General features: G+C 35.6%; 6 protein-coding genes across 11 annotated transcripts; 1 reads left to right on the top strand and 5 right to left on the bottom strand.

Moving 5' to 3' along the window:
- Positions 1–39: 39 nt before the first annotated feature.
- NADP-ME2 (NADP-malic enzyme 2) lies at positions 40–4,291 on the bottom strand. Its single transcript, NM_121205.4, has 19 exons — positions 3,784–4,291; positions 3,455–3,575; positions 3,284–3,358; positions 3,018–3,169; positions 2,837–2,942; positions 2,675–2,740; positions 2,480–2,575; positions 2,314–2,385; positions 2,137–2,220; positions 1,938–2,036; positions 1,801–1,848; positions 1,661–1,714; positions 1,467–1,565; positions 1,293–1,382; positions 1,128–1,205; positions 928–1,002; positions 742–832; positions 520–648; positions 40–430 (listed from the first exon to the last, which is right to left on the bottom strand). Exons 1-19 carry the CDS (start codon positions 3,924–3,926, stop codon positions 342–344), a joined length of 1,767 nt encoding a protein of 588 aa, NP_196728.1. The 5' UTR covers positions 3,927–4,291; the 3' UTR covers positions 40–341.
- Positions 4,292–8,064: 3,773 nt separating this feature from the next.
- On the bottom strand, positions 8,065–9,502 carry AT5G11660 (NEP-interacting protein, putative (DUF239); the record flags this gene model as incomplete). Its single annotated transcript, NM_121204.1, has 5 exons — positions 8,065–8,451; positions 8,541–8,675; positions 8,916–8,969; positions 9,064–9,225; positions 9,314–9,502. 5 exons carry the CDS (start codon positions 9,500–9,502, stop codon positions 8,065–8,067), a joined length of 927 nt encoding a protein of 308 aa, NP_196727.1.
- Positions 9,503–11,183: 1,681 nt separating this feature from the next.
- AT5G11650 (alpha/beta-Hydrolases superfamily protein) lies at positions 11,184–13,684 on the bottom strand. 2 transcript variants are annotated; one of them, NM_001343209.1, is made up of 8 exons: positions 12,934–13,402; positions 12,801–12,839; positions 12,640–12,710; positions 12,473–12,537; positions 12,274–12,363; positions 12,096–12,188; positions 11,849–12,000; positions 11,233–11,765 (listed from the first exon to the last, which is right to left on the bottom strand). In NM_001343209.1, the coding sequence occupies exons 1-8, from the start codon at positions 13,311–13,313 to the stop codon at positions 11,750–11,752; spliced, it is 906 nt and encodes a 301-aa protein (NP_001332635.1). In that variant the 5' UTR covers positions 13,314–13,402; the 3' UTR covers positions 11,233–11,749. The 2 variants fall into 2 exon arrangements, with proteins under 2 accessions (NP_196726.1, NP_001332635.1); NM_121203.3 differs by having other exon boundaries at positions 11,184–12,000; positions 12,934–13,684.
- Positions 13,685–14,387: 703 nt separating this feature from the next.
- Positions 14,388–16,600, bottom strand: AT5G11640 (Thioredoxin superfamily protein). Of its 2 annotated transcripts, NM_121202.4 has the most exons (9): positions 16,183–16,600; positions 16,063–16,119; positions 15,909–15,978; positions 15,772–15,813; positions 15,631–15,704; positions 15,199–15,269; positions 15,032–15,117; positions 14,825–14,931; positions 14,388–14,741 (listed from the first exon to the last, which is right to left on the bottom strand). In NM_121202.4, the coding sequence occupies exons 1-9, from the start codon at positions 16,372–16,374 to the stop codon at positions 14,679–14,681; spliced, it is 762 nt and encodes a 253-aa protein (NP_196725.1). In that variant the 5' UTR covers positions 16,375–16,600; the 3' UTR covers positions 14,388–14,678. The 2 variants fall into 2 exon arrangements, with proteins under 2 accessions (NP_196725.1, NP_001331255.1); NM_001343208.1 differs by having other exon boundaries at positions 16,063–16,600.
- NOXY2 (uncharacterized protein) lies at positions 16,555–17,922 on the bottom strand. Of its 3 annotated transcripts, none has more exons than NM_121201.4 (3): positions 17,707–17,922; positions 17,440–17,623; positions 16,555–16,878 (listed from the first exon to the last, which is right to left on the bottom strand). In NM_121201.4, the coding sequence occupies exons 1-2, from the start codon at positions 17,835–17,837 to the stop codon at positions 17,473–17,475; spliced, it is 282 nt and encodes a 93-aa protein (NP_196724.3). In that variant the 5' UTR covers positions 17,838–17,922; the 3' UTR covers positions 16,555–16,878; positions 17,440–17,472. The 3 variants fall into 3 exon arrangements, with proteins under 3 accessions (NP_196724.3, NP_001078571.1, NP_001332362.1); NM_001085102.2 differs by having other exon boundaries at positions 17,505–17,623; NM_001343207.1 differs by lacking the exon at positions 16,555–16,878 and having other exon boundaries at positions 17,139–17,623.
- Positions 17,923–18,217: 295 nt separating this feature from the next.
- On the top strand, positions 18,218–19,653 carry AT5G11620 (SWIM zinc finger family protein / mitogen-activated protein kinase kinase kinase (MAPKKK)-like protein). 2 transcript variants are annotated; one of them, NM_001343206.1, is made up of 3 exons: positions 18,218–18,716; positions 18,947–19,372; positions 19,483–19,653. In NM_001343206.1, the coding sequence occupies exons 1-2, from the start codon at positions 18,255–18,257 to the stop codon at positions 19,304–19,306; spliced, it is 822 nt and encodes a 273-aa protein (NP_001318543.1). In that variant the 5' UTR covers positions 18,218–18,254; the 3' UTR covers positions 19,307–19,372; positions 19,483–19,653. The 2 variants fall into 2 exon arrangements, with proteins under 2 accessions (NP_001318543.1, NP_196723.1); NM_121200.4 differs by lacking the exon at positions 19,483–19,653 and having other exon boundaries at positions 18,236–18,716; positions 18,947–19,437.
- The last annotated feature ends 287 nt before the right edge of the window (positions 19,654–19,940 follow it).

Raw genomic sequence — 19,940 nt, 5'->3', positions numbered from 1 at the left:
ACAAGTTCTTTAATTCTGCAACAATTATACCATTTTAATAAAACAACCAATAAGATACAACAAGTGGCAGAAAAAAGCATATTATTCCCTTCCAAGACAAGTTGATCGATTTTGTGATGTGGGATGGAAAGTGTAACTTTGAGACAATAATGATTTGTAGATTATATTAGTAACAATTTATTATTTATCAGCAAAGACAGAGAGAGAGTTCACAAACAGCATCATAATGTAGAAGAGAAAACAAACAACAAACAAACAAACAAAAAACTTAAATACAAGCCTTAAGAAACTATCAAGGGTTGTGAATAGTATAATCTGCAGGTTTCTTCAACAAAACTTTTTTAACGGTAGTTTCTGTACACAGGGCTGTACATGCTGCTCTCTGCAAACTTGACAAGATCCTTTGCACGTGGCAGGTTCGACGCCAATCCTACACCACAATACATCGATTTTAGAACTTGAGATTAGAGAGTTCAGACAGTCTCATTAAAAGAGTTAAGACAGTTTCATTCAACTAACCGAGGTCATAGGTTTTGGCGGCGACACAGGCTGCAATGTTAGCAGAGATCTCTCTGATGTTTGAGAATGGCGGGTAGATCAGACCATTGGCGTAATGCTCTTCTGTCACTTGTGCGGCCAATGCTTCAGCTGTTGAAAACATGAGAGAGAGATGACATTGAGAATCTTTAAGTGTCTTTATCAGTATCCATGTTTGATTTTCTGAAGTTTATTTTTACTTACAAGCTGCGAGGAGCATGTCATCACGGACACGAATTGCCCCAGACATGATCAAACCAAGACCCAGACCAGGGAAAATGTAGCAATTGTTTGCCTGAAGTTAAGTAGGATAGTGGAAATATGATGTGAGCTCTAAGATTGTCAGATGTACAAAGTTGAGAGAGAAGAAGTTGTTGAAATAGCACGAACCTGGCCAGGCAAGTAGGTTTTGCCATCGTACACAACAGGATCAAATGGGCTTCCACTTCCAAAGATTGCACGACCCTTTTTTTAAGCACAATATATGATTAGATTCGAGGAGCAGCATGAAAACCAAATTATAATTTTGTTGTATAATCAGGAGTGAGGACATGAATCACATTTAGATGTCATATGAGACAATATTATACCTTGGTCCATGTGTAAGCCTGTTCAGCAGTACACTCAGCTTGAGAAGTAGGGTTTGAGAGAGCAAGAATCAACGGTTTCTATAAGCCAACACCAAGACCAGCATTAGAAAAATAGCATAAATACCTTGTTTTCTGAAAAAGCAGAGAGTAAGAACAAGAAGAAACCTCGTTGTTGGTAGCCATGGCCTCGACAACTTCTTTTGTGAAAGTCTGACCCACACCGGATGTTCCAATGAGAACGGTTGGCTTGATTGCCTGTTTGAAAAAGTTTCAACAAACAGTGAACAAAAAGATTCTCTATTCACTATCAAGCAATTTAAAGATCAGTTCATCACGTACATTAACAGCACCAATGAGGTCCTTCACAGGTTTGTGCTCATGTGCCCATGGCTGCTTGAAGTGCTGAAGAGATTCTTTGCGTGAGCTAACAATCAGTCCCTGCAAAATAATGTTCAAAAGAGAAACATATATGAACAAGAACGGTATAGCTAAAAAAGATGAGACTGATCTTGGTGGTTGGCGCCTAACAATACCTTGGAGTCCACAAGCCAAATCTTCTTCCGGGTCTCAGTGATGGGAGCTCCAGTCTACAAAAAAAAAAACAGATATGATCAATCACATACTCTTAGCCAAAAAACAGATCAAATGCAAGAAAACTCCCAGATTGACTAACCTCTTTCGAAATCTTAAGAGCAATTAGCTCAGCGATACCGGTTCCAGCCTTCAAAGAATCAGCGAGATAAAGTGTAAGCAGCAAAAAATAAATGTAAGAATTATAAGCTTATAGAGTATAATGCTTTCTGGTCTCACCTCTCCGGCACCCAAGAACAGGAAGGTATGGTCAGCCAGTTTTTTACCAAGCACCTTCTGAGCGGCAATAAGCCCAGCAAGCACCACGGATGCAGTACCCTGCAATTACAGAAAACAAAATCAAGTTCTTGGTAAGCACTCTGACATCACAACCAAAAATTTAAGAAAAAAAAGATCAATCTTGAGGAGAAGATGCTACCTGGATATCGTCATTGAAGACAAGATGGCTATCACTGTACTTAGACAAAAGGTCAAACGCATTGTGGTTTGCAAAATCTTCAAACTGAAAAGATGAGTGTATGATATTAATTCCGGACATCTTTTATCGTAGTTCTGACAACAATCATAGTTCTTAAGAGAGTATCCTATGGCTCACCTGAACCAACACTTTCTCTCCATAGTTCTGCTTTACAGCGCACATGAATTCGTGCAGGAATTCAGCATATTCCTGAATCACAAAAGCAAATAGACTTCTCAGTTTTTGAAAAATCATAGTATTTGCTATAAGAAGAGAAAACACTGATAGGAATTGATTAGTAAACCTGGCCAGTTGCTCTTCGCTGTTTAAGACCGATGTAGAATTCATCATTTAGCAACTTCTCATTGTTTGTACCCACATCAATGGTGATTGGAAGACACTGCATTTGAAAGCCGATTTTCATTTAGGATCAAAACAGTTATTGAGTTATCAATCAAGTAGAACCAATTTCTAGAGCAGCTTTTGTTCTAGTGCTTACAGCTGATGGACGGATTCCTCCCAAAGCGGTGTAAAGAGAAAGTTTCCCCACTGGAATTCCCATTCCCTGGAAAATATTGAAATCGTTCAAACAGATGATAGATGTGAACTTTCAACACAAAATGTTTAAGTTTCAAGTGTAACTCAAGAACTTATTTATTACCTGGCAACCAAGATCTCCCAGACCGAGAATCCGCTCACCATCAGTAACAACAATAACTTGGATTCCTCTCTGGGGCCAGTTCTTCAAAACTTCAAGAATCTTGCCCCTAAAGAACATCCATTCACATTAGTTTAAAGAAACAAAATGGAACCGACCTGGTTAAAGAGATTTTAAAACACACTTCTCGTTCAAACTGATGTAGAGACCCTGTGGCTTCCTGAAAATGCTCCCATACTTCTGGCAAGCCTCACCAACTGTTGGTGTGTACACAACTGGAAGCAACTCCTCAACGTTATCAATCAAAAGCTTGTAGAACAACCTCTCGTTCCTTTCCTGCAAGATTCAGATACATAAGCCACCAGTTGTAAGAAAAGAAAAACTAACCAAACAAAGCTTTGGACACATTCTCTACTCTACTAAACATGAATTCGAAGAACAATCACTGACCTGAAGATCCATCAGGGCCATGTAACGCTGCAGAGGAACAGTGTACTGACGGAGATTGTGCATCACCTTCCTCTCCTAATAAAATCACCCACAAAACAGAAGTTAACACAGACAAAACCCAACTCAAAAACTAAACAAAAGTGAGTTCTTTTATATAAAACCTCAAGTTACCTGAACATCCTGACTCAAAATCACAGGGGGAAGAAGACCAGTTAAGTAATGAGCATCTCTTTCTTTATCAGTAAACGCAAGTCCCTTGTTGTATCTCGGATCACGCATCAATGTGTAGCCACTGAACAAAACAAAAACATTTCAATCCACTATAAGCCCCACAGAAAAATCGGAACTTTAACAAGAAGAAACACTAAGTTCATATTTCACAGAAGTTGGTAAGTTTAGAAACTTAAAAAAGCAAACTTTACTTAGCTGAAGCAATTGTGATGGATCACAAAAAGTAAAACAAAAGGGTATGATTGAGATCTAAAGGTGGGTTGACTCACCTAGCGACAGAGGTAACCCAAGGGGTGACAAGCTGGTCCAAGGTGGCGGAATCCTCACCGTAGACGTCAGAAATACCACCGCCGACGCCGGATCTGTTATCGGCGACATCCTCACCGGGTAAATCAGTCGGAGTACTTCCCATATCTCTTCTGAGCTAATACAAACAGAGGAAGCAAAGTTTACGGAGTAGTAGATTGATGATGAATAATGAGCAAGAAGATATTTTGTTTATGTGGAATGATGATGAAAGACAGAAGTGGAGGATAGTGGATTTATATAGGCCAGAGGAAAATGAGACCCACAAGTTTGAAATGAAAAGTCTGAAAATTGGAGCTTATTGTCAAACAGTGAAGAAGAACGTGGACGGAGTCATCCTTCGTCGTAGGTCCCTCTCTTCATCCATTACCTCGTGTAGACAACTTTCACTTTTTCATTATTGGTTATTTTTTCCCACCAAACATATAACAAATTTAATAAAAGTTTAAGAAACATGTAAGCCACTTTCATTTTGAGATTAGATATGTGTAGACTTCTATAAAACTCGGTGCGATATTACATTATGAATTGTTATTTATGTAAATGATTCTTTTCCCCTTTTTTTTATTTTTTTAAATGTACGAATATACGATGATAATAGAAACAAATCATAATAATTGTACAATGTCACAAATCAAAGGGAAAAAAAAAACAAATAATTGTATTTGAGGCTGCGGGAATGTTGTCGGAGGATCAAACTTGGCAGCCATATTGGACCCCCCAACTTGAATTTATATAAGTCAACAAGATTTTTTTTAATACTAATTTAAGAAGAGTGAAATTTTCAAATAAACTATTACAGAGAATAAACCCACCTCAAATAGGTACCGAACTGTCATTTTTAGTGTATGTAATAGTAAAAACCCACCTCAAATAGGTACCAAACTGTCATTATTAGTGTAAGGAATGCTTAAAGTCTATTAGTAATAATTTAATTTAACGATCATGGATAAGGATTGCTGCTAGTGCATGGATTGAATTAATTATTCATTAGTCGTAAGCACATATGTCCGATTTGAAATAAGCATTTTTTTTGTTTTTGTTTTGCAGTGAATTTCAATAGTTTTAAAATAAGAAAGCATTGAGGTTTTCTTGCTCGCCTTTTATTGTCTCCACTTACTTTTCGATTGACCAATATTTGGTTTTCGCTTTTTTTTTATTTTGCAGTCATTCCAATATTTGTCTTGCGTTCATACAAAAAGTAAGCTAAGATGGACCAAGACGCGTTTATAGTTGCTAAAAGCTCATATTTTCTAGAACATATTAGGGAATCCTCGACTCCAACATGTTCATTTTCTTCACCAACTCCTATATTTTTCAAAGTTTACTTTCTATATATGTTTCATTTTTTTGACCCCTTAATCCTCGCTTCTCACTTCTATAAAGTCAAAAGGCTTGCTATATAACATAATATCGTCTATTTCGTATTTTCTCTGTCATAATAAAACGTCACCTTTAGATTAGAAATTTAAAGTGGTATCAGCGTTATCCCCTTTTACCCTATTTGGGTTTAGTAGAAATATTTCTAAAAAGTAAGTAGTTATGCGACATTCTAAGTGGAAAAAGCTTATATCTAATGATATGTTTAATTTTTTGAAATAAGATTAAAAGAAAACAAGTTGAAAAAAACTATGCAAAATATATGGAAAACATAAGCAAGTTATAAGAAAAATAGTTAGAAAATGTACAAGCGCCCGTTTTGTAGAAGCTTAATTTATGAATCTAGAAATTGTAAATCATAAATCTACATATCTAGAACTGTACTTAGACAAAAGGTTCTTGAAGATTTTTGTGTTTAGCTGAGATCCAGTTCAGCTTAGCTCTTATCTGAGATTTTTTTAAATTTCGAGTTTGGTAAAGAAGACACAATTAAATAAAACCTATATTACTAATAATAAATCCATCATCTAGAATCGACCCTAGCTATCAGCCTATCACCAACCAATGAAAGAGTCCCTCATGAGAAATCCTCACATACCGATGCATGACATGTCAGTATGCAGAAACTGAGGAAGAAGATCCATAGCCATTGCGATGAAGCTTTTGCCGTCTTTGTTGTCAAGTGAATCTAGAGATTTAGCGTATGCTTCCGAGGATGTGTTTGAGACCATGGGAAGATTTCGTAAGCGATATGTTGTCAAGTTGAGTGCTATGATGGCTTCTTTGTTTCGGTAATACCGGAAAGGAATTTGTTTCGATTATACGATTAAGATTAAACTTTCTTGAAATTTTTTGTGTTTAGCTGAGATCCAGTTCAGCTCTAAAACACAGTTAAATAAAACATGTCTGACTATATATCTCTCTCTCTCTCCATTTCGTGATCACTAACTCTTTTTCCTGTTTTGAATCGTTAGATTCTCTGTGTGAAAATTAGGGTTACGGTCTTTTTAGGGCAAAAGAGTACTGGCCGTTGGTTTTTGTAGAGACAATTGATATTGTTTTCGTTGAATAAAAATATATAATGTGTATTTACAAAAGAAAACTAAATCTACTGTGTAAAATCAATGTACGTTAAATCTTCTTTAGTTTTAATTATAGTTCCCTGTTATGAGTTTTTATTTTTTCTTCTGATCACAAATTAGAAACTTAAACGAACAAGACATAAAACAATACGAGGATTTACTTTAATGACACCAAACCCCTGCGTCCGTGTATTTAATGGCATGGCCCGCTATCAAACTTAGACTTTACAACAAAGTTATGATCAAAGGAGGAGGACAAGTTCATGTGATACTTTCAAGCAATTTGTGAGCAAAACCTATAACAATTGAACCTAAATAAACGCCATGATTTCTGTACTGGAAATCAAACAACATTCATGTAACAATACTCTACTTGTTTGTCATTACTCATTATCTTCTCTAGAATGGTGCACAAGTTTGATAGCGGCATGATGGTAAATACAAATTAAAACAAGTTCCACAGCGATCACTGCTTTGAACGGTTTCAGTGACTTCGCGTGATGTAAGTTATTGAGACTCGTCTTGGATCGTATGCTCGTGCCAACTACGTATCCAAACCAAAATCGCATCAGTTTTTAGGCGATCATCGCTCTTTTGGGAAGATTTCCTCCCAATAAATTCCTTTTAAATTGACGCATGTTTTTTTTGTTGGACTCAATTGACGCTTGTTTTTTACTTGCTAGTTGTATTTGTGTTTACTTTATTAGTTTTTTTTTGTTGTTTTTCTTCTTTAATACTAGATTTTCGATATTATGCCATATACCATAGATTTCCATTTTAATATATGCTCGCTAGTCAGTCAATATCATGCTTTGGTTGCATGTGAGGGATATAACACATTACATGATATACTCAGTCGCTATTATGCTTTGGGTTTCTTTCTCTTTAATTACTGAAATTAGGGCTGGGTATTCGGGTATGCTGGTCAGGTTCAGGTAAAATCCGATCGGGTAAAATCCGATCGGGTATGTGTCTTTCGAGTAAAGAAGTTTAGCATTTAATAGGGTAAATCTAAAGTATCGGTTTGGTTTTGGTTCAGGTCTAATCGGGTTCGTGTCGGTTCGGGTATATAATTTCAAAACTGCTGAATACTCGAAAAAATTAGGTATCCTTCGGGTTCAGATATTTTATATCCTTATAGTTGAAACTTTATTCAAATACACGAAATTTTATCCAAATACCCGAAGTTTTTACCCAAGTAGCCAAAAATTCACCAAAATATCCGAAAATTTTACCCTAATACCAAAATTTACCCAAAAAAACCAAAATTTTGTCTCAATATCCAAAAAAATTATAAGTATCTTGCATATAAATACAAATGCATTTAGTTATTGGTAATTCTTTTTGGATATTTGGATATAAATGTATTTAGTTCAAATATTAAATATACAGTAAGATTGTATATGTATAAATCTACGAATAAGTATATGTAATCTTGGGTAAACGAATATCCGTTTGGGTATCGGATTTTATCTTATACCCACAAATATGATCATTTAAGACCCAATAGAATAAATAGCTAATACTTGTACCCGCTTCGAATCAGCTTTTTTTATCGGTTTCGATTCGGGTTTTCAAGTCCTTGATTTTTTGCCTAAACCTAACTGAAATCATGAATTCGTTAATCAACTAATGGAAATATAGCAACTTTGTAGTAAACCAAATATACTAATGATCAGAGCATGTAGGAAACACAAATCCTGATACATAGATATTGAAGAGAAAACATTAAGTCCAAATTATTTATTTATTCTAATAACCGAAAACATCATTTTTGTAATATTAGATTCCACAAGAGTTACCCCCAGGTCCACCATATGTGAACAAATTGGATTCTTTAAAAAACTGCTTCTTTCCATCTTTTAAGCCATAACATTTGTTGTCGTCCAATAGTTTTTCTAACTTCAGTTTCTTACTATATTTAAAATCAGAATGTACTATTTGGACGCCTTTAACGTGTGCAGACTTATTTTCATCTTCACTTGGTAGTTGACCATTACCCATTGGTGGACTTATACCAGAAGGAGAAGCCTGGACTGCTCCTGCAACTCCAACCATGTCTACACTATTACCTATAAGATCAAATAGTTCTTTTGGCCAATAACCAATATGCACATCTGGTCTGTCATATCTTACATCGGTTACCCACCAATTTCCTATATCTTTTTCCTTCAATATATAGTTAAAAAGACCTACATGTCAAATTTGATTTACCAACATAACATATTTGCTACTAAAATGTAATGTATGTATATTACCTGTACAATGCTAGCATAAACAGCTCTTTCTTGTCCTTTGTGTGGATATGGAAAAGGTGCACTTAAAAGATCAGTTTTTGACACTTGAACAAAACCCGGACATATTGTATTATAACAACCAGTTCCATTGGCACCCTGCCAATATTTAATCTTAATATATTAATATATTCCATATGATAATTGAAAAAATAGTAAAATGTAATGTACATTAAAAGATAGAAGCGTAAAACACATACTAAGTGTCAAATTATTTCCCTATAGATAAATTATTTTGCAATCAAAAGGGTATATATTTAGTATTTACAAAAGAAAATTCCGAGAATATTTAGCATTTCATGGGAAACGAGATAAAGAAGTATTTGTATCTAGATGTACCTTCCAAACCCCAAAACTCCATGTACGTCCATCACCAAATAAACTTGGATTCACCTGTAAGTCATAGTAATGTAACCTATTTTTAAAACCAATATATATAAATATATATATATATATATAAATTTAATAACATCAACATAAAATTTACCATCCAACCGGTTTGAATAAAATTAATTTTCTTGTTGTCTCCACTACCAACAAAAATGCTAGCATATGAAGTTTGGTCCCTACTAATATTCAAATCATGCACACTCATATAAGCTGCCAACCCATGATAAGGACCATCACCTTGTGATTTAACTCCAGCATACTTCAAATTTCCAAAAAAAATATATCATACATATTTTCCAAATATACACATTTGTAACTCAAGTAATTAATTCAAGTATTTTGTTTACATGTGTCCCATGACTTCCGACGGTATGCGGGTTGAAATGCTTTTTCTCCCAATATTGGGCTCTTGCGACATATTCTTTTGTATTTCTTAATATAGGAACCGTTCCATTTGGACATTCGATGATCTTTTTACCCTCAATTTTATTTTTAACTTGACTTTTTGGTTTAGAGATCGAAAAAGATGGTTTCATCTATTCAAAATTATAGAATTATACACGATAAATACGTGAAATGGTTACTAAAACATATTAGATATTATCGAAAAAAGTTTGCACAAACCACAAGAAATGTAACTTTAAAAGTTAATTGAAACAATCAACTCTAATTATGTTTTTTATACAGGAAAAAAAATCTTTCTTTAAAATTTCAAAATTCATTTCCACAAAATGTATATATTGAGTTAGTATTAAACTTATGTAATTAACTTTTACTCAATAAAAAATTACTTTTTAACATTAGACGATGTATATTAGACTCTATAAGAAAATTAAAACTAATACTAACTGATAATAATGTTTGAGAAAAAAAAAATACTAACTAATAATGAAAAACATTCATTGGATGGTTTGTCATGCGGTATAATGATTTTCTGAGTCAAATAAATCAATTGCTTGTTATATGCAAAACCAATAAAATAGAAAAGAGTAATCTTGCTCAAAATTTAAGGAAATAGAATATTATACGTATATAGACATATCAAATTCTTCAAATATATTCTAACTATAAAGCAAATGTAAAAATAAACAAAGTTGGGAAAAACACAGAAAACATGTATGAAAATATTCGTTTTTGATGAATGGATACCTGAATTTTATGGTTTTGGAGAAGTGGATGACTTAACGAGGGTTGTTTATATATATCCACACAATCGTATATGATCTTCTCATTTAGCTGTGGAAAATAGATTTGAAATTACTACTGTAAATTAATCTTCATAGTTTTATTTTAAGAATTGGATCTCTATATACATATATGTGTTATTATTCTTTCAATTACCTTAAAAGATTTCGTCTCTCCTACGGTTTCTGTAGATTGAACTACATAAAGTATAAAGATGAATGCGCCGAATTTTGAGAACGAAATCCATGAATTTCAGACCAATATTTTGGAAAGTTTTCTAATAATTTGTTTGTCTTGTTAGATCTACTTATACACACCAGTAATTAAGGATGTTCCATCCACTTGTCAATTTTGTTTTCTTTTTTTGTTTATGGTTATTACTTATTAGTAATAATCATATGATAAAATTTTAAAATTTCTCTTTTTTCCATCTGACTCCATTAAACCTTTTTTCTAGGCATTGGTCCAGTTAAAAAATTTCTTAAAAATATATATTCTTCAAATACTTTAATGTTCTGATTTTTGTTTTTAATGGTTTTTCTCCTTTTATTATAACTTTCTTATTAACAGTTTCATATATATTATATTAAAAGTTTCTCCCTTTATTATCCACTTGAGGTTTTAAAAAAATAATAAGCACAAATATTAATATCTTTTTGATATAAAAAAATCATAAGAAATTTTCCTATTGTGTATATTGCATATTGCATTGATGACAAAAAAAAAAAAATACTATCTCTTTATTGGTCCCTTAGATTTTTAGTTAAAAACTATTAATCCACTGAGATTTTTCTTTATACTAAAGGTAACACACACATGTCACATTCATTTGGTAAACTCTCCCGATCACTCTTCTAAATACACTAATTTGGGGTTTGCATTGTTATGAATACTTTGATTAATTATCTTCTAATAACATGCAAGTATGAACACACTAAAGGTTATTTTTAAGAAATTCTTCCGTTTAAATATATAGAAGATATCAGATAAAATATCAATTTCTATTTGGTCAGAAGAACGATAATAAGTAGTTATCAAACAAAATAACCATAACAAGTTTCTTAATATGCTATTTCAAAGGTCAAGTTCAAGTTGACAGAAAAAAAGAAGGTCAAGTTTAAATTAGAAAAATGAAAAATCCACCCAAATTTACATTGATTATATACATATAACATTGCCCAAAAACCAAAAAAAAAAATCACATATACCCATATAGGCTCAATGGCAACAATGCCCTTCAAAATAGGCCCAAAAGATCGTCACAGCGAATATCAAAAATCAAACAATTCATAGATTAAACCCATGTGATATGTAATTATGTATCTCCTACACTTGGTTTCTGATTTTACAATCACACCATTTGTATCACAACTATCTATAGAAGATGAAGACCTCTGACGTCTCATTTGATCTTTTACCAGAGGCTAGCTGCTGATCCGTTAACATCGTCAAGCCGATTCATCATCCAATCTATGATATCACGACCGACTTCCTCACGCTCAGGTTCAAAGAGAAGGTCGTGTAAGAAACCGTCATAGAGTTTGATGTCTTTGAAAACTGATGGTGCCTGATTATACAAGTCTTGGGAAGCTAGTGGATCAGTGACTTTGTCCTCTGTACCATGGAGAACAAAGAAAGGCACTGTAACAGATTTGAAGTTCCGGGTCAAGTAAGCCGTTATGCGAAGAATCTCATACCCTGTTCGGACTCTAATCGGACCAGTGTAGACTAACGGATCAGAGTACTTGGCTAAGAGAGCTTCAGGGTCTCTTGAGACCGGAATGCCTCTCTTGTTTGCTCCTTTGAATTGGAACCTTGGTGCGAGCAATGAGAAGATTGGAGCTATTGCCTACAATGAAACATAGAGTTAATGATACCTACTAAATTCTCCAGCCGAAAATGAGAAAACCATCTAACTTAAATACTGCAAAGGAGACGACTTACCCCGACAATGGGATGAGCGGGTTTGACACGGAGTGCAGGCGATGTTAGGACAATACCGGCTAACATATCTTCAATAGAGGGAGATGAAGCTGCCTATATAACACAAGGTAGACCATAAATCAGGACATTGTAAACAACAGAACCTTAAAGAGAGCTTCAATGGTACGATGTTAGGTACCTTCAAAACCACAGCTCCACCGGTAGAGTGACCAAAGAGGAAACACGGAACCCCCGGATTCTCAGACCTAATCTTTTCCAAGAAAGCTTCCTATAGAATTCAAGTCAAGACACCAAACCACCAGAGATCAGCAACTTCAAATGGAACATTTGTCTAGTTTCATCTCCAAAAAGTAATGTTTATAAGATTGTGAACTTACAGTGTCGGAAACAACATAATCAAGAGAAGGAACATAACCATGCAAACCATCACTCCCACCGTGACCTAATTACAGTTATTGGACCAAACATATTGCGACCTGTTAAGACCCACAGTTTCAGAACAAATATGAAAATGAAAAGAAACAAAACAAGCTCGTCTTCATACCAATCCAGTCCATTGCGTATACACCTAAATTACTCGCGTTTAGCTGCTTAGCGAATTGAGAATATCTTCCACTGCAAATTAAAAACCATTCACAGATTCATTTTAGAACTCATCGAAATACAGAGAAACAGAGAAAAGAAAAAAAGATTGATTTTTTTCACCTGTGTTCATTCAATCCATGGATAATAATCAAAATCCCCCTGAAGACACACAAATAAATCCAAAACTAAAAGTCAAAATCGAAATCTTAATCGGAGAATCCTAATTGTGTGCATGCAAAAATCGAAGCTTTACCTAAGTTCGCCGGAAATAGGCAACCACGACCGAGAGAATAAAGCGTTACCACGACGTCCGTAAAACAACGAACAAGAGATCTCTCCATCTCCGGCCATCTCAACGCCTTCCGCTAAGGAACGACGTCTAGCCGTATCTTCCTCCTCCAGCTTCCACGCCATCTTCCGTCTCCATCGCCTCGAAGGAGCCGGAACAGCCTCATCCTCAGGCGATGAAAGAGGAGAGACACGGCGACGAGGACGGAGACGAAGAATAAGGAGAAGAGAAAGGACGAGAGAGAGAACGAAGACGAGACACTTCCTAAGCGTTCTCAAGATAAATATTATCCGATTGCTCGCGCCTGATGTTAATTGGTCCATTTCCGCCGACGTTGACGCCATCGCCGGAAAATTCAAAATCACAAATAGTAAAAAAAATAAAAATCGGAGAAAGAGAAGAAGAAGGAAAGCGTGTAACAGAGAAAAATGTCAGAAATTTGGGGGAAATGGTGGGACTCAATTTATAGGGGTGAATACTTCAATGAGTTAGAAGAAAGACGACAAAAATCAGAAGTTTTCATTAATCTGATGCAGTGGCGGATGATCGTGTGAGTGACTACGTGGCTATATCTCATTGGTTGTTGAACTAACGAGATCATGTAGTAATGTTGTTGAGCGATTAAGTCAGAGATTTGGACGGTGCAGATACGGTGTTTCTGCGTGAGTTCGGTCGGGAACCGTTGGTAAGTTGGATATATGGTCCGTTACTTCCAACATTTAATGATTTAAATTAATTTACTTGCGACTCGGCTCAAAAACCGCGTTTTGAGAAACTGATTTTCTTTATAACAAAAATTATATTATTTCCTTAAATGGAGACTTGTATGCCTTATATGATGATTTGATTAGTAAGATTTTGACACATTCTTATATTTTTTAATGAATTGTACTAATCTCATATTTATTATACAAATCTTCATATGATGGTGTATTTATTATATGCTTATATATGTAAATAAAACGATAGAGACGAGAAAGTGTAGAAATAAGCAGAGCCAAGGGATTTTTAATCAATCATTAATTAATGGCTTAACTGGGAATTTGTAAGCATTGGAACATGTTGACCAGACTCTGCCACTAGGCAACACCTTTACCAAGTGTATAATTTTCTTGTTCATCAACTCTTAATCACACGTCTTTTAAAGATAACGATGCTTTTTATCACATACTACTTGTTTATTGTTCCTTTCACTGCATAACAATTTTGGAATGTTTTACGAAAATAAATGGTAGGTATACACACAATGTTTGGAAAACGTTGTCGCCGCACGATCCATCATTAATTCCTATCATCAAAATAACTTTTTTTTTGTGTTCGATTTTTTCTCATTTGATTGATGTTAGTTTTAGTCCACACATGGATATATAGGAAGTACATTAGAGACGTGGGAGTGCCGACAAGTCTTAAAAGTCATGAAAACGAAAGGCATTAAATTTCAAAGTCAGAAATTGAGATTTCATTTTACCATCGTATTCAAGAATTCTTTGTCGAAACTCAATCCCCATAAAATTTCAACAGAATCTTTCTATCTCTCTATAGCACTAAAATATAATCTGTCCTTTTTTCTCTGGCAGAGCCTCACCAAATATCCCCACTAAAAGAGAATAAACATACGAATGTGGTAGTCCAATGGTGTGTTGATGTGTTCATACTGCTCTTGCAGGAGAAGCCAGATAGTCGTATATCCGTTTACTCGTTTTCTCCAGCTATGTTCCGTTTATATAGTCGAGCAGAAGCCGATCAAGCTCAAAATGTTGACACAAAAGTTTCTGCAATATCAACATTAAGGGATTACATTAAAGCCTTGCAGCCGTTGCAAATTTGATTTCTTGGCAAGTGGGTCGAAGCAAACCTTGGTTATGGGTAAAGAAGGTGCAGCGTCAACATAAAAGTCTGGGAACCGAGAAACTTCGACACCCTTTTCAAACAATATGTATGTGGGAAGCTGAGACATTCCACCTACATATGTTACACAACACTGATATCAGTTGCTTCCCATAACAAAGACTCAATGTGTTCTAAATTTGTGCAAATAATTGAGTTCGCCAAGGACTGTTACCAGCAAGAGATATTCCAAACTTTGCCGCAGTATTAGGGAAAAGTCCAAGATCGACAGTTCCAAAAGACAAAAGATTATTCGAGTACCTGAAGAAATGGAAGGTGAGTGAGCGTGTATCTTTAGACAAACAGTGAAATTGGGATATTTTTTCTTTACACAAAGCTTACGTGATGGAGAGCTCAGGAAAGCAACGGCTAGAACGAACACACTTGGATGAACTACATGCAAAGAATTCTATCTGCAAAAGGTGTGAAAGCACATCATCATAAATAATAGTTACAACAGTACCCTTTTGAGCTTTCACTAATTAAGATGTTGCAGATCAGTTCTGTTTCTTAATTGGTTTGACACCTAACCAAAAAAAAGGGACAAAATTTGATGTCAAAATAGTAAGGGGAGGCTATATAAATCTAGCTTCATAGACCTTATGCTTTACTAGAATCTGAGTGTAAGCACTGCTAAACATAATCAAATCATTTTAGCTACCAAAAAAACTAGTCCTTGGTTTATCAACTGTATCATCTGCTATCACAAGCTCACTAACTTGAAAAGATCAACAACATTATCAAGTAGAAGAATAAAGCCAAGTAGCCACATACCAACCAGTATTTTGTTGTGTTACCATCTGATAACAAATCCTCCAACTGCATAGGTGTTAGCTTCTTCGCAGTTCCTGCAAAACGTTTAAGCATTTTACAAAAACACAACTTAAAGCAAGAACTTGAAGAATCTTCCCATACCTAGTTTACTAAATGCTGGTTGTTGAGCTAATAGATATATAACTGCAAAAGGAAACATTCAAATCAATCAAACTTCAAATCTGCATCTCCCATATATTTTCAGATATATTTAATCAAGATATAGAAATTGAGCTGACCTGAAAATATGATACTAAACCAGACCGCCACTCGATAATCCATAATCAACGAAACCGCAATAAGAAAGATCTAGGCAAAGAAAATGTGTAATCAGTAGATTTCACATGAATCATAAAAGTGACTGACAAAGAATCTGAAATCAGCTAGAGTTACCTTAGCATAGAGTAAACTATCAGCAACGAAAGCTTCCCATGTTTCCTCCCTCACCATCTACAAAAACGAAATCGGTGAAACAGGAAACAATGAAGTTAGAGATTTAAGCAAAATTCAAACCTTAATGGCGGAAAACATAAGAAACGCTAGAAATGCTTGGATTTCTCTGTCGAAGAGTCGATGAGAAGTGTACGGTGCGGCGGAGCTACGAATCGGGAGGTAAGAGAAAAAGGCCATGAAATGGAGGAAGTAGTAAGGATCTGATACGATCCGACTCATTCCTTCGATTACTCCTTCGCGTTTCTTCTCCATGTTTGCTATCTCCGACGAATCTCTCCGTGCTGTAGAAGAGCTGGTAAAGGTTTGTTTGAAATCACATCAGACGTCACGTCGTTTACATATCAAGAAACGGCAAGGCGTTTATCTACTACTTCCAGAAGTTTGGACGTCTCATGACTCATGTGATAGATGACACATATTTCATTTTAAATAGGAATCAAATTTTGAATAACTCATATACACAATTAAGAAAATAAAAGCTAGCCAATAATCAAATACTAAAATCATAACTTGTGAACACCAATGACATAGTAAGGAGACTGTTATTGTTCAATCTTTGATGTGTTGAAGATAGAAATTCACAAACGAAATTGTGAACTTAATTGGATGCGGTAACGAAAGAAGAGTGTTTTATCATCCAGAAAACAGAAACTGATCTGAGTGACTGAAATAGACCAGCAAATCTAAAATGCGGAGAATCTCGAATCCATTTTCTTCGAGTCTGGTCTCATTATCGAGGCACGCTTAAGCCAAGCTCTGCAAAAAACATGCGAGACACCAAAAATACATTAGAAAACATGTGGCATTCAACACATACTTGTTTCAGTTGTTTTCAATCAGTACTACAGAAGTTTAACGAAGAGAAGATGAAGAAAGAGTAACACCAACATGACATATTTTTCATCTTCAAGCCAATACAAGCATTCTTATGCCAAAACAAGTTTTCAATTAGTGTTTGTGTAACCAAAGAACCTATGTCCCTGCAAACACTAACTGAAGTTCTGAAAACCGCAATAGCCCTAGTGAAATTGAACAATGTGAAAGGAATGGGAAAGCAAGATCATACAATTTTTGATACGGCAAAAAGTCAGATATCTACGACAATTCTCTGAGTTCAGTGTCAATGCTCATTTTTGCAAAGATGGGTATTAAAGTTTCACAGAGCTATCCAATTAAAGCAATTTCAAAACTATACACTGCTACAGATTCTGCATTAGGAGAATCAAAGGTCTCTGATTTGATACTACCAACAGTAAACAACATGCAAGTTCGAAGCTATGCAAAGATCAAAGAGTTTTAAAAAAAAAAGTTGCTTACAGATATACTAAACACAAAACATTTGGAAGAATATCAAACTCCTGGATTCGCACTGCAGAGCATACCCTGAGCTAATGACCTAGAATTCTGTGAATCGATACCCAGGCACGAAGTCAATCTAGCTGAAGCCACCGCACTGTACAATGGAAGCAACGATTGAAGCGAACCCAGCTGACCAATCGGCCTGTCAAATCCAAAAACAAAACCTTTTATGAATTACATCAATCGAGAACTCACGAATACGAATCCAACTCAAATCCGTTTTACCTCGAAAATCCAGGCGAAGGAGGGACGCCGATGAATGATGAAGCCGATTTGGGACGAATAGATGGCTTGTTCATTGCAGATCTAAACGCAGAAAACGCTGGTTTTGACAAAGATCGACATCGTGAAGCCATTTTGCCGGAAAAACGAAACGAATGGTGAAGCTGAGATTTTGATTTCTAGGTTAACAAGAGCAAGAAAGAGAGAGAGGGGTTTTTCGAGGTTTAACCAAAAACGACGACGTTATCAAACAAAAAGTCAATGACAGACAAACGGCATGATGTCCCACAGTCATACCAAAAACCACACGACGTCTAAAATTGTTTAATTTTCGATCCAGTAAACCAAGTAAACTTTACCTTCCGTGTAACGCCGTCTTTGTGATCTCCTACACGTCGCCGTTATTCCACACGTGTGCCAACGTTTCATACAAAGAATCTCCGCACAGATTACATGACGTGTATGTATAAGTAACTGTACCTATATACTTAACACGAATATATATATCTCGCATAAATTCTCCAACTGCCGTAACGGAATTCTCAAAAATCATGGAATCTGTCGGATCCAATCAAATATCCCCGTACGTAAGTAACCGTGACCAACGGCATTTCTTGGCTCAACCGGTGGCAGATAGGATACTTCGAGCTCTCCGTCACCGGATCCGTCTTCTCCACCGTCCTAATGCAGGAACTTTTCACGTTCTTGGTGCAACGTGTAACGTCTACACAGTGACGCTAATGGCCACACCTACTTGCACTTGTCCCGACCGTAAGAAGCCGTGCAAACACATCTTGTTTGTCTTAATCCGAGTTCTTGGAATTCCTCTCGACGATAAGTGTCTCAGGCAACGGAGACTCCGGACATGCCTCCTCTTCCACCTCTTCTCTGCCCCGACACGGCCTGACTGCCTCGCCAGTTTCCGCCTCCAACAACGGTTTCTTCAGCTTTTCCCAGCCACCACTTCTCAACCCGGCTATACTACTAACTCATCCTCCTCCACCAGTAAAATGGTAATCTTCTTTTACCCTGTACGAATATAATTGTCGTCGTTGTAATGGGAAATGGTTGTTAAAAAAATTTATTACGTCGTTTTACATAAAAATATATCTAAACTACATGTATTGTTTTACACCGCTAAACAAATACTCCTAAATAACCAATGTTTTAAATAAAATTTTACTTTACTTTTAGGGGATATAAATAGATCTTACATGCATATATCATTTGTTATATTGAATAGGAAAATGAGGTGGATGAAGAGCCGGCAACATGTCCAATATGTCTAGACGATATTATCGCAATAGAAAACGTAGACGGTGGAAATGGTGGAGGGAAGGAGAAGGAAACCGCGGTGGTGAAGTGCAGAGTATGCAAGAACAAGGTTCATGATGAATGCATGCTGGCGTGGAGAAAGAGTCGTGGACGGCGGCCGGCCATCTGTGTGGTATGCCGTGCACGGTGGCCAGCAAATAGATCGAGTAAGAATCCTAATGTTGGTGATAATAACGAGAACTGCCACGGTAATTGTTATTTGAATTTAGCTCCTTACGTTGATGAGGAAGTGGAGGATGGGGTTGGCACGAGCCAACGGCCATGTTGAGGATGTTAATTAAAGGATTGATTGTTATGTGATTGATTAATTGTTAATACTATAATTTTAAACAAGGTACTGTACATTTAACAACAACAATATTTTTATACTAATACAAGAATATTAAATTTACAAAAAAAAAAACCATGATGCTGAGGATTTAATTTCTCTTGTGGGAAACACAGAAATTCGCAACTTCCGATGCTTGGATCACGTTGCAGAGGAGAGTGCGGGACGCAAACGCTGACACTGAAATTCATATATACATATCGAACGTTAAATTATACATTCATTGTTTTTCTTGGATTGTGTAGTTACTACATTCAGATATAATGTATACTAATCAGGTCAACTTAACCACTAACAAAGTTTAGTACTTTGTTAACAGAGTGGTTAGACCATCTCCATCGGTGAGAAACCCAATTTTATAAAATAATATAAATTTTATTATTATTTTATTATTTAATTTTTTTATTATTTTTTGAACCAATCAAAACAAAACAAAAGCAAAAATAGGTTTCTTTGAGTTTCTCAAATGAGAAACGTTTTTACTCTCTCTCCACCTTTTTCGAATTTTTTATTCTGTTTTAATAGACATTCTGATCCAGAAACTCCCGATGGAGATGCTCTTAATATATATATT

Source organism: Arabidopsis thaliana, chromosome 5, assembly GCF_000001735.4.
Source record: "Arabidopsis thaliana chromosome 5, partial sequence".
Classification (NCBI taxonomy): domain Eukaryota; kingdom Viridiplantae; phylum Streptophyta; class Magnoliopsida; order Brassicales; family Brassicaceae; genus Arabidopsis; species Arabidopsis thaliana.
The sequence above is the reverse complement of the archived record's forward strand: the minus strand, read 5'-3'. Positions and strand labels throughout refer to the sequence as shown.

Excerpts from the sequence above, each read along its gene's own strand:
- NADP-ME2 (NM_121205.4), bottom strand. The coding sequence starts at position 3,926 with ATGGGAAGTACTCCGACTGATTTACCCGGTGAGGATGTCGCCGATAAC. Across the intron at positions 1,003-1,127 it reads AGGCTTACACATGGACCAAG|GGTCGTGCAATCTTTGGAAG; the intron begins GTATAATATTGT and ends GCTTAAAAAAAG. Across the intron at positions 833-927 it reads AAACCTACTTGCCTGGCCAG|GCAAACAATTGCTACATTTT; the intron begins GTTCGTGCTATT and ends ACTTAACTTCAG.
- AT5G11650 (NM_121203.3), bottom strand. The coding sequence starts at position 13,313 with ATGGCGTCAACGTCGGCGGAAATGGACCAATTAACATCAGGCGCGAGC. Across the intron at positions 12,840-12,933 it reads CCTATTTCCGGCGAACTTAG|GGGGATTTTGATTATTATCC; the intron begins GTAAAGCTTCGA and ends GTGTGTCTTCAG. Across the intron at positions 12,189-12,273 it reads GTGGAGCTGTGGTTTTGAAG|GCAGCTTCATCTCCCTCTAT; the intron begins GTACCTAACATC and ends TGTGTTATATAG.
- AT5G11640 (NM_121202.4), bottom strand. The coding sequence starts at position 16,374 with ATGGAGAAGAAACGCGAAGGAGTAATCGAAGGAATGAGTCGGATCGTA. Across the intron at positions 15,814-15,908 it reads GTTTAGTATCATATTTTCAG|TTATATATCTATTAGCTCAA; the intron begins GTCAGCTCAATT and ends TTCCTTTTGCAG. Across the intron at positions 14,932-15,031 it reads GTTTGGAATATCTCTTGCTG|GTGGAATGTCTCAGCTTCCC; the intron begins GTAACAGTCCTT and ends TAACATATGTAG.
- NOXY2 (NM_121201.4), bottom strand. The coding sequence starts at position 17,837 with ATGGCTTCACGATGTCGATCTTTGTCAAAACCAGCGTTTTCTGCGTTT. Across the intron at positions 17,624-17,706 it reads CCTTCGCCTGGATTTTCGAG|GCCGATTGGTCAGCTGGGTT; the intron begins GTAAAACGGATT and ends TGGATTTGACAG.
- AT5G11620 (NM_001343206.1), top strand. The coding sequence starts at position 18,255 with ATGGAATCTGTCGGATCCAATCAAATATCCCCGTACGTAAGTAACCGT. Across the intron at positions 18,717-18,946 it reads CCTCCTCCACCAGTAAAATG|GAAAATGAGGTGGATGAAGA; the intron begins GTAATCTTCTTT and ends TATATTGAATAG.